Source organism: Azolla caroliniana, unplaced genomic scaffold (assembly GCF_043228905.1).
Source record: "Azolla caroliniana isolate FFs.n. ecotype wild unplaced genomic scaffold, voAzoCaro1.0.p SCAF_3, whole genome shotgun sequence".
NCBI lineage: Eukaryota > Viridiplantae > Streptophyta > Polypodiopsida > Salviniales > Salviniaceae > Azolla > Azolla caroliniana.
Genome location: NW_028230438.1, coordinates 2,334,057 through 2,345,084, shown reverse-complemented (window position 1 = coordinate 2,345,084; position 11,028 = coordinate 2,334,057). Strand labels below are relative to the sequence as shown.

Below are 11,028 nucleotides of genomic sequence, written 5' to 3'. Positions count from 1 at the left end.
CATATCAACTTTCTGCTTCAACAGCTCCATCAACTTCGGGATGTGAGCTCTCGGAACCGAAATTGGCTTGAGATTCCACGGTACATGAGGTACCGTGAATATCACCATCGGCTCTACGATCGTCGGGTCCACGCACCCGATTTCCTCCGGCGAGAATGCGAAGGCTTTCCCGTGCCTTCCGAGCATTCTCCGGAACCGGTCTTCCTCCGCCGGCAGTAGGAACCCGCCCCCACCGATCTTCAGCTCGCGGAGCGTCTCGTTGGTGAAGGTGTGTCCTATGCAGGCCCGATCTCGTAAGCTGGGGTCCGATGCAACCCCTTTGATTCGGGATTCGCTGCCCTCCGGTAAGGGCGCTGCAACTGGCCTCACCTTCCGGTCCACCGTCTTGTACTTGGTGCTCACTCGGGCCGTCCGTTCCGACTCGAGCCCTCGACCGAAGTCCGCGATGACTTCGTACATTTCTTCGGAACATACCGGTATCGTCCGGTCTTCGTTAAAGTCTTCTTCGACTACCTTCCCCAGCATTCCCAAGGTGTCGTCGAAGGAGACTGCCTCCACGGCTCTGTTGATTCCTTCGTCCGGGCCGAGAACTCCGCACGCCCGAAGTCTTCCCTCCGTCTTTGTTTTCTCTCGGCCGGTGATGCCGACCATCGTACACGCTCCGCTGTCGGAGAAGCAAAATTTCCTACCTATTGTACACGGTTTTATCGTACAGATGTGGGGTTTTCCCGGAGCATCCGGACTGTCGCGGCCCCACGCCTTGGCAGTCCTCTCTAAAAATCCTCTCGGTTTTCGGAACCGAGGGAATCGCGGTTACGTTCGTGGTTCGGCCTTACCGTCAGAAACTGGACCGAATGGCGCCCGTCTTGGCTTTTGACCCTCGCGTAGGCCGAACCATTGTCCAGCACTTTGGTCTCCATTCGCGCCGCCGTGATGTACGGCTCTCCCAGAATGACCGGATGCGAAGACGTCTCCTGCACGAAGAAGTGCTGGTCAATCTCGACGTCGCCAATCTTGACTCGCACATTCGGACAGGCCCCGTGCAGTTCCTCGGTGGCGCGCGTTGCTGCCCTTATTTTCCACCCGTGCTTGGTGTTGATCGGCCATTTGCCCTTCTTATAGAAGTCCATGGACATCAAATTGATCTCCGATCCGTGGTCCACCAAAGTTATCACCGGTTCCCGGACATCGCCGATTTTCACCGGGGTCTCCGTGGTCGCTCGGGCCCAGTGTGGTCTCGAATAGTGGCTTTCTGCCCACTCGTCTCCCAGCGCCATGTCGTCTAGGTGCGTCGTCCGCACTTCCACCGGTCTTTCCGGTTCTGTCTCCGTCGACAGCCTCTTCCGTTTCACCAAGTCCACGATGGAGTCGTGGAACTCCTTCTTGGCGATTCCCAGCACCTCTCGTAACGACAGCTCCACCTTGCTGTCGAGGATCCGTTCCTCCAGGACCTTTCGTAAGTCCGTGGTCCTTTCTATCTCCGTCCCCAGACGGTACCCGCCCTTCTGGGGTTTATCTTGCGTGCCGGCCCCGCCGGCTTCGTCCCGTCGTGGCCCGGACCGGGTCTCGTATCGTTGTGAGGGCCCGGTCGTCCCGGGTCTCCCCACCCGCTTCTCTTCTACCAGAGCCTCGTAGTTCTGGCAAGCGGCTTCCACGAAGCCCGTCCTTTCCTCGACCGGGTCGCTCCACCCGGTCATCTCCCGTACCCGTTTCTCCGCACTGTCCGATTCCTCCCCTTTAAGCCTTGCACCGGCAAGGCCTTCCAGCATCGTCGGCCAGAATCCGGCTTTGCTTTCCCTTCGGGCCTCGCCGCCCCCGACTCGAATGCCGGCCGACGCCGAGTAGTGGACGGTTTCCGCGTGTCGGGCCGCCGCCTCTTCCATCAACCTTTTCATACCACCCTTTCCGTCGTTTCGGCTCAGGGCCCTTCGGGTGTCGCTGGCATGCACCCGTCCTTCCCACAGGTACACCGCCCTGTCCCTCAGCGCCTTCGCGAAGTCGCCGCAGTCCTTCCGAATGTGGCCGACTTCATCGCACCACATGCACCTGTTTCCTGCCGCCGGCCGTCGGTCACGAGCCGGTTCGCCTCCTTCCCTTCGGGCCTGCGCGATTTGGAGGTCCTTTATCGCCTTCGTCAATTCCTCCAGCGCCGCTCCTCCGGTTGAGCCTCTGACTACGCCGGTCGAAGCCGAACCGGTTTCCAACCACTCCCGGGTCTCTTCCTTGCGCACCTGTGGCGCTGGTTCGAGCTTCCTTGCTGCGACCAAGCCCGACCCGGTCGCCCCGTTATCCGCCCATTCTCGCCGTTTGTCGAAACGGCCACAGACCTTCCTGACAGCCGCCCAGTCGGTAGTGAGCCCGTCTTCGGTTTCCAGCAAGAGGCCCACTTGCTCCCGATCCCGCTCGTCGACCGACTTGACAAACAGCAAGACCCGGCTCGTGTCCAGGATGGTTCGGTCGAGCGCCGAAAGGCGCGCAAAGTTTTCCTCGAACTCCCGGAGGAGCGCCGACGCGTTTCTTCCCTTCCCCGGGGACTCCACCCATTCCATGAACCTTCGCTTCGAAAGCCGGAGCGCGTCGTCCAGCCCATATTTCTCTAGGAGCCGACCTTCGAACTCCTCCCAGGTACGGCTCTCCGTCCGCACCTCGAGCACCTCCGCATGGATGCTCGGCATCGCCACTCGGGGAAATCCGGCAAGACGCCTTTCTTCCGGAATGTCCCGCATCAGCATCTCTGCACCGTAGGACGCCAAATACTTCGTGGCATCCTTCCCATCGAACCGGCCGATCGTGCCGACGACCGCCTCAATAGCTCTGTCGAGGGCACCGGTGCTCTCGCGCGCGTTTACAATCCGATCCACGGCCGAAGCCATGGCCTCTGCGAGATCCGACCCCCTCATCTTCTGCTCTTCTGCCGCCTCTTTCACGTCGGGTTCACCAAAGATGTCGAGATATTACGCAAGTGCGTGTGGAAACGAGGCGGGACCGCGGGGGTCTCGAACCAAAGAGCAAGCGAGGGAGGAGAAAGGGAGAGAACCGGCTACGCGGCCGGGGATACACAGGGACGCGGCCCTTCAGCACGGTGAACGCGAACAGACACCGACACAGACAGATGCGAATGACTAAATATGTATATTAAGAAAAATGGCTAACACGACTACAACCCTCAACGGGGCACAGGTTGGTTACAACCGAACAGGTCGGCGAACAGATGCCGATGCCTGTTCACTTCGACGCTCAAAGGGGCTGCCGGAAGCACTCGGGCGTTCCTCGAAACAGCGCGAGCCTCCTCGGAACCCTGCACAGAAAAACTATGGAGCTCAAGAAGGAAGGTAACAGAGAGAGAGAAGCGTCCAGAAACGGTCCGACAGCACTTCGTCCTCTCCGCGCGAGATCCCTGCAACAGCTCTTTCCTGCTCCTTATATAGGCCGACGAGCAGGCCGTCGTGTCAGCTTTATTCCCTGTCCCTTTTGGACAGGGATCCGCTCCGTTTTTCACGCATCCGCGTAGTTACGCCGCCGACTCGTACAGTTCGCGCGTGCGACCGAAAAGACTGTTCGCGCGGTCTTTGTCTCCACTTGAGTTAGGGCCCGTTCCTGCCGATTATCCTCCTAATTCGCTTCTATGTACAACTTGGAGCGTGCGCGCGTGAAGAACCGGTTCGGACGCCTTGGTGCGCCGATTCCGCCTATGGACGGTTTTCTTCACGACAGAGTAAGCTAACATGACATTTAGGGCATACCTCTCAGATCAAGCAATACAACATCAAACTACATGCCCATATACACCAAAACAAAACGGATTAAGAATTGACATCTTCTAGAGGTAACGAGAAGCATGATGATCTCTATGAATGTTCCAAAGCAGTTGTGGGACAGGCAGTTCTGACAGCTGCCACATTGATCAATAGAATGCCCTCTAGAGTATTAGAGTGGAAGTCTCCATGGGAGTTGTTGCAAGGCGATAAGTCTGGAATCCTTCCTTTGAAGGTGTTTGGATGTGTGTGTTTTGTAAAGGACAGTAGACCATCTATAGGAAAACTTGATCCTAAAGCTATAAAATGTGTATTTGTGGGATACTCTACCACATAAAAAAACTATGTTTGCTGGAGTCCAGTAGAGAAGAGATTAGTCAGAGCGATATTATAAACAAGGGGTGGGTAGCTTCACCCTTTGATGACTTAATTGAGATTGAAAATATGAGGGAAGGAGATAATGGTGAGTGGTTGCTAAAAATAGGATCAATTCCTTTATTGATCCCTACATCAGTTGAGAAACAAGTGAGCGTAGGAGGTACGGAAGAAGAAGGAAACGAAGACGAGGAGCCTATATGTGTTGGGACTCAAGTTGAGGGGGAGCTAAAGGTGTATACAAGGAAGAGGAGGCAGAAAGAAGGAGATATGAACACATCTCCAATGCCACATTTGCCATCAAGTTCCATGTCCCGACGTGCCTCTACTTCTGAAATACCAATAAAACTCCAAAACCCAGAAATCACAAGTGATATGATTTCGTCTCCTACTCCTACAGAGATTAGGAGGACCCCTCGCAGTAATGCTAGAGTCCCTCCTGATCGTTACAGTTTTCCTCATGATATTGCTCAGTTTATCTCTTATTCTAATATATCACCTACACATAGAGCATTCATTGCATCATCAGACTCTGTCACTTTAACCAAGTGTTGGCAGGTTGCTAAAGAAGATCCAAAATGGAAAACAACCATGCAAGAAGAACTCGGAGCTCTTGAGAAGAACAAAACTTGGGAGATTGTGTCACTACCATCAAGAAAGAAGGCGGTTGGGTGCAAATGGGTGTTTACAAAAAAATAGACCCTAGAGAGAAAAATAGATCGATACAAGGCACGATTGGTGGCTAATGGATATAGTCAGAAATATGGCATTGACTACGATGAGACTTTTGCACCTGTGGCAAAGATGAGCATTGTTAGAACGCTTATTTGCTTAGCAGTGAATACGGATTGGAAATTACATCAATTAGATATCAAAAATGCATTCCTTCATGGAGAGTTGATGGAGGAAGTGTACATGGATATCCCCCTAGGTTTTGGTACAATTCAAACAATAGGTAAAGTTTGTAGACTAAGGAAACTGATTGAGGCATTTCCAGAGAAACCCAAAAATGAAGGGGATGAACTTCAGCAAGAATCGTTTTATGCTGTTGCAACAATTGATCCATTCTTTGTCGTTGAGACCTTCACCGTAGAGTTTGTGCAGAGTTTTCAAATTCCCGATTTTCGCCTTTGCAGTCATCTACTTGATTGCCTATATGTTTGGGTCTGCAGGGAGCCATTACAAAAGAATGGAAGTGACGCCATGAATTTATGTAGCATCCCACAACTATGCAATCTTTTCTGGAGGAAACAAGAACCTCAATAGAAAACTATCTTTGGCAATCGTCTGCCAACAGCATCTCGGCTCTCGAAAGCCAGCATCCGGTTCAGGGTGATTGTAGGCAGCATATCAGTGATGAAATACGACAAGACAAACCTTCGATTTGATCTTCCACGGCTTATCGTGAATGACAGGACAGAGGATGTCTTGAGGAACCTCCTTGCACATGAACAAACCTCCAAAAGCAATGGTGATTTCACTATGTATGTTGCCATCATGGACTCGCTCATCGACACTCCGGAGGATGTAGCGATCTTGACAAAGGCGCAGGTGGACAGAGAATTACTTGGGGGGTGATGAGAAGCTGGTGGAGATGTGGAACAACATGTGCACCAATGTCGACATTCGAGCATGCGAGAGATGGGACGACATGACACACGATGTATTAGATGGCTATGAGAATCCTGGGCGTTCCATGGCTATGAGAAGTATTTTTCTCAGCCATGGCTAACGATTTTGCTGCTTGTGGTGTTGCTACTGCTCCTATCCTCATTATCGGAGGCCGGCTATTGCCAATTTCAAGCCTCAACCATTAGACCTCCATCAAATCTTAGGCCAAAATTAAGGGAGCTTTGTTATTTCTGTTGTTTTTCATTCATTTGGAATCTCATTGTATGTTATTTCCATTATTTTTGCATTTGGAGTGACAAGGAATAAGAATTCTATGGACTCATAAAAACATGGCCAAACATGGAAGTTAGGATCCCATATTGTACACATATATGATAAATAATTGATGATTACTGTATTACAGAGTATCTTGTTACAAGCATTTGTTAAATAAGCAATCGCATTGTCTTTTCCCCTATTAAAATGAAGTACAATTTGTATGAGTCTCATTAGACAATCACGTTATCTTTTAATGCATCACACTATTTAAGTCTATAATATTAGTATAGAGTGCCTAGTCGTAGCCACATAGTGTGTAGCTAAATATTTGCACAAGAGGTCAATCCTCTTTGCAGAAATACTAAGCCGGTAATTTGTACACAAATGCCACCCTTTTGATTCCATGCCACAAACCCATGGGGCCTTTGTTTGTCGTATGAATCTTTATAGTGAAGTCTATCAGAACACAATGACAATAGTAACCCTAGACGGACGACACAAATCACCATTTGCGAGAATGAAAGTCAAACTGAAGACTTCCAAATAGCTAGAGTAAACAAAAAGATATTATAGGTTCATTATTTGATGTAACTGAAACATGCGGTCTATATTGTTCAAATTGTCATTCAATTTACCCCAATTATTGGACAACAACAAGTGTTACAAGTCCCTCAACAATCTCACATGGAGTGTAAGGAGCCGACCCGCAGGTAAAGGCAGCTTCTTCTCATGCTGGTGTTTATCTTTCTTGCTTGAAGGTCTCCATAGCTGATATAACCCTGCCATGAGAAGTAGTACTGACAGAATAAGCCCAATGATGAGCTCCACAGGGATAAAGCTCACCATTGGAGCCCAAGCTTCGTCATTCGTAGTTCTCCTCCTGTCCTGTTGTGAAATTGTAAGACTTCGCCAATAGAAGTGAGCCAAAGAAGCATGGTCTTCTTCCCCTTCTACTTCATCATTTTATGCACCATAGCCAAACCATACAGCCCAAGTTGTCAGCATCCCTCCATGGTTCATGTCATGGGTGTTGATGAGCTGAGTAAAATCAACTTTATGATCGCATACATACTAAAGGTAACTCCTTATTGTAAAAGGTTTGTGGATGTAAGGGGTTCATGTTCTGTCCCATTCTTTAATCTCATTTATGCGAGCTTGATCTCGATTTTAGAGATAAAGTTTTTCTTTTTTCAGTGATGGGAAAGTTGAGGCAAATTTGTTGTTGATTTAGTGTCTCCTCTCTGTCGATTAATGATAGTAAATACAGCGGGAATCACAACACATTTGCAAATGACAAACACCGATCGCATAATTTGCAAAACATGTAGGAAATGGGATTAGATTTAGGTCTGAAATGAAAATGAACAATTTGAGAAAAAAGAGGGGGAATTGACTCCATTATTTACATGGTATGATCGTTTGAGAGGAAAAAAAAAGTACAAAAATAAGTGAAATTTGGGGATGTTTGGCGTTCTGGTAGTTCTCGATCCACGCAGCAAACACTAATAAACTGGCTATTACTTGTTGGTTATAAGCTCGAATTAACAGCCATAGCATCCAGCATTCACTACTAGGAGTGCCATTATGGTTGTCAATGAAAACCCATAAACAACGCTGGGAAACACTAATAGTCATCATGATTCTACTAATTACATGAACAATGATAATCATGTTTTCCAAAAAACCTGATTTATTGCAATCAATGTAGGTTTTTCTAAGGTCTTGGATATTCCTTGATTCTAATATTTTTATTAGACCTAAAAATGTATGCCTAGGAATTATATGGAGAGAAATAATAGCATCCCAATGATAAATTATATCATCTCACAATGATAATTCTGAAAAGCCTTCGCATATAGTTGTAAGGCTTATGAAGGTAGCATATCAGTGATGAAAGTATCACAAGAGCTAACTTGGACTTGATTGTATGCATGAGAGATAGAGGGAATGAAATAGATGCTTGCAATTTTGAGAAAATTTCCTCATTTTCTCCATTTCAGCATGTATTTATCCCTCACAATTCGTTTCATCATATTCTATTACTCAGTGTAAGGTTTGCGTCTTGAAGAATGGATTATGATGGACACACAGATCACCCAATGGGAAGACCCATGTTCAGGCAATGATGAGAAGTCGGTATTGTAAGGATCCATATTGACAATGTGATTAATGAGAGTAAATACGCTACAGCAATGGCATCAAATCTTTAACATTTTATGACACTGATACATTTACGCTGATCAGAAAAAATCAGTTATTTAACTACTAACATTTATAATTTGAGAAGAAAATAGGATGAATTGGATCCTTAACAGTTTACATGATGTAATTATTATTTGAGACCAAATAACCATTAAAACCTCTAGTACACTTAAGAGAAGAAAAGCCATAGTGGTCTTGCTAATGTCACTTATTTTCAATAGATTTATTTTGGGTTTGCCATCCTGTTCAACTTGTAGGCAATTTCATGAATATATGATAAAGAAGAAGAAGACGAAGAAGAAATTGTGCTTCAGAATCTCATTGCGAGAAATACTTTATTTTCATTAATACATGAAGAACAAAAACAGCTCCCCATAAGTACATAGTCTTCCACAATTTCATAAACCAATATGTAGAATAAGTCAATAACACATGATTCACCATAGGTACATAATATTTCACAATTTCATAACCCAATGTTGATTATAAATCAATGAAATGTAAGTAGCAGGCAATCAAATAATGAGATCCCAAACGAATAAACAAATGAAATGAAGTTAAGGGTTTAGTGTTTTCGATTGATTTAGGGGTTTGTAATAAGCTAAGATTGAATAAACTGTCTGGAATATTGAAGCTAAGAGCAGTAGAAATGCCGCAATGACAGATGCCATTAGCCATGGCCGAGACAAATACATTTGATGGAACTCGGTATACAAGTGACGCCAACGGGTGGAATTGTGGGCATTTATTTCGTGAATCATCTCTTCCCATTCCTTGCATGGGTCATAATAGACATTGGTGCACATGTTGTTCCACATCTGTAGCAACTTCTCATCACTCCCCAAGTGATTCTGCATCACCTTCGCCTTAGTCAAGATCGCTAGATCTTCTTGAGTGTCAATGAGCGAGTCCATGATGGCCACATACATAGTGTACTCACCTCCATCTTTGAAGGTTTGTTCATAGGCAAGAAGGTTCCTCAGCACATCCTCGGTGCCATCGTACACGATAAGGCGTGGAAGATGGAGCTGAAGTTTCGCCTTCTCATACTTCATCACCGATACATTACCTTCACAAGCCTTGAATGAAATGCCGGCTATACATAGTTCAGATGCGGTTGGGATGTGATGAGACTCCTCTTCAGAATAAGATGCTGGTGGTCTCTCCGATGGTTGCTTAGAGTCGTCAAATGTTTCAGTGCACAAAAAATAGAGGGCATCAATTAGATGCTGGCATTTATCGATCAATTTCCTGTCTTTTGACTTGAGAAATTCCTCAAATCTGGTCTGCACTCGTTTGCTAGAGATGAATGGAATCCGAGGAACAATAAATTTTCTCACCGTATCCTCGAGATCATCCAATGAGAAGTTGTGATTACTATCAATCTCTGTAATCTTCTTCACAGATGACATGGGAATTTGATTTCCTACCAACACCAAATCCCTCCGTAGTCTGTCGCGGAATGTAAAGTCATTATTAAAGAAGAAAATAGTAAAGTCGTTGCAGGCACCTGTCGTAGGGTACTTCTTGGACAGACACAGCAAGAATTCATGAATGAAGACGGAATCCATAGTGACCAGAAGTTGGAGCCAGTCAAAGTCAGATTGGGGGAGGTTGAGATCATAGATGCGGCTAAGTTCTTCTGGTTCACCAGGGGTGAGGTATTGCATGAGTTCTTTCACAGATAATATCCTATGCCTTTCCATGAATTTGTTCACACATAGTGCCTTAAAATTATTTATGGGGGAAGGTTCAAGATTTTGGTACAGTGGACCGATGCTCACTAATTTAGGGCAATATGAATCTATCTTCACTTCAAACAAATGTTGGGGAGGCTTCAAAATCTTCCAAGTTTCCTTGAACACAGGTGCATCATCAACATGCAGATTGATCTTCTCCTTCATGTAGTCTCTCCATTCATCTTTGGTGAACTTATGTTGATGATCAGGTTTATCCATAGGAATCGTAGTGTTGAATCTAATAATCTTCTTCCTCTTCTGTTTCTGTAGGGCACTAATTGGTTGTCACTTTCTTGTAGAATTAGGTCAAGTAGTGCCACATTTCCTCTTTTTATAAATCTCTATGAGTTAATCCTGCCCTTAGGTAATGAGAAAATCTATATTCTATGTATCATTTTGTCAATCTATGATAAGTAGAGTGAGCATATGTGTGGAGCCAGGAATCATGCCATTTCCTATTATAGAAAGCCAATACTCCATTCGATTTAGAGTCAAATAGTCTACAATTTCAGACATCTCGCCGGTTGTGATGAGCGGAGAGTCCAATCAACTCTATGATCCCATTATCCATACATAGTAAAGTGAACTCCTTATTTTGTAAAGCTTTGTGGATGTAAAAGGTTCCTCAACGCATGTTCTTTGCCATTCTTTAATTTATTTATACAGCCTGGATTGGGTGGGTTCTCATTTAGGCGAGCTTGATCTCGATTTTAGAGATAAAGTTAGACTTCTTTTTTCAGTGATCGGAGAGTTCTTCTTTTAGGAAACGCTCATTCTCATCATGATTCTACTGATTACGTTTGTCTAAGGTCTTGGATACAGCTTAATTCTAATATTTTGATTAGACTTAAAAATGCAGGCTTAGGAATTACATGGAGAGGAGTAATATCTACAAGTAGAATCTTGGCAAGAACGAAACAGTAGTGACCAAAACCAATGATGTTGGGATCTGGTCTTCTAGTCGGCTCAGAAAAAGGGAGAAATTGAATTCAAGCAGCCAACTAAGGGTCCAAATTTTCAGAAAATTATTATTTGTGATGTAGATTCAATGTGGGCTACTCCAATGC

General features: G+C 45.8%; 1 protein-coding gene across 1 annotated transcript; it reads right to left on the bottom strand.

Moving 5' to 3' along the window:
- Nucleotides 1–8,779: 8,779 nt before the first annotated feature.
- Nucleotides 8,780–10,379, bottom strand: LOC147865839 (putative UPF0481 protein At3g02645). Its single transcript, XM_087317550.1, has one exon. The coding sequence runs from the start codon at nt 10,178–10,180 to the stop codon at nt 8,780–8,782; it is 1,401 nt and encodes a 466-aa protein (XP_087173676.1). The 5' UTR covers nt 10,181–10,379.
- Nucleotides 10,380–11,028: the final 649 nt, after the last annotated feature.

Bases quoted from the DNA above. Each gene is read 5' to 3' on its own strand.
- LOC147865839 (XM_087317550.1), bottom strand. From the start codon at position 10,180: ATGGATAAACCTGATCATCAACATAAGTTCACCAAAGATGAATGGAGA.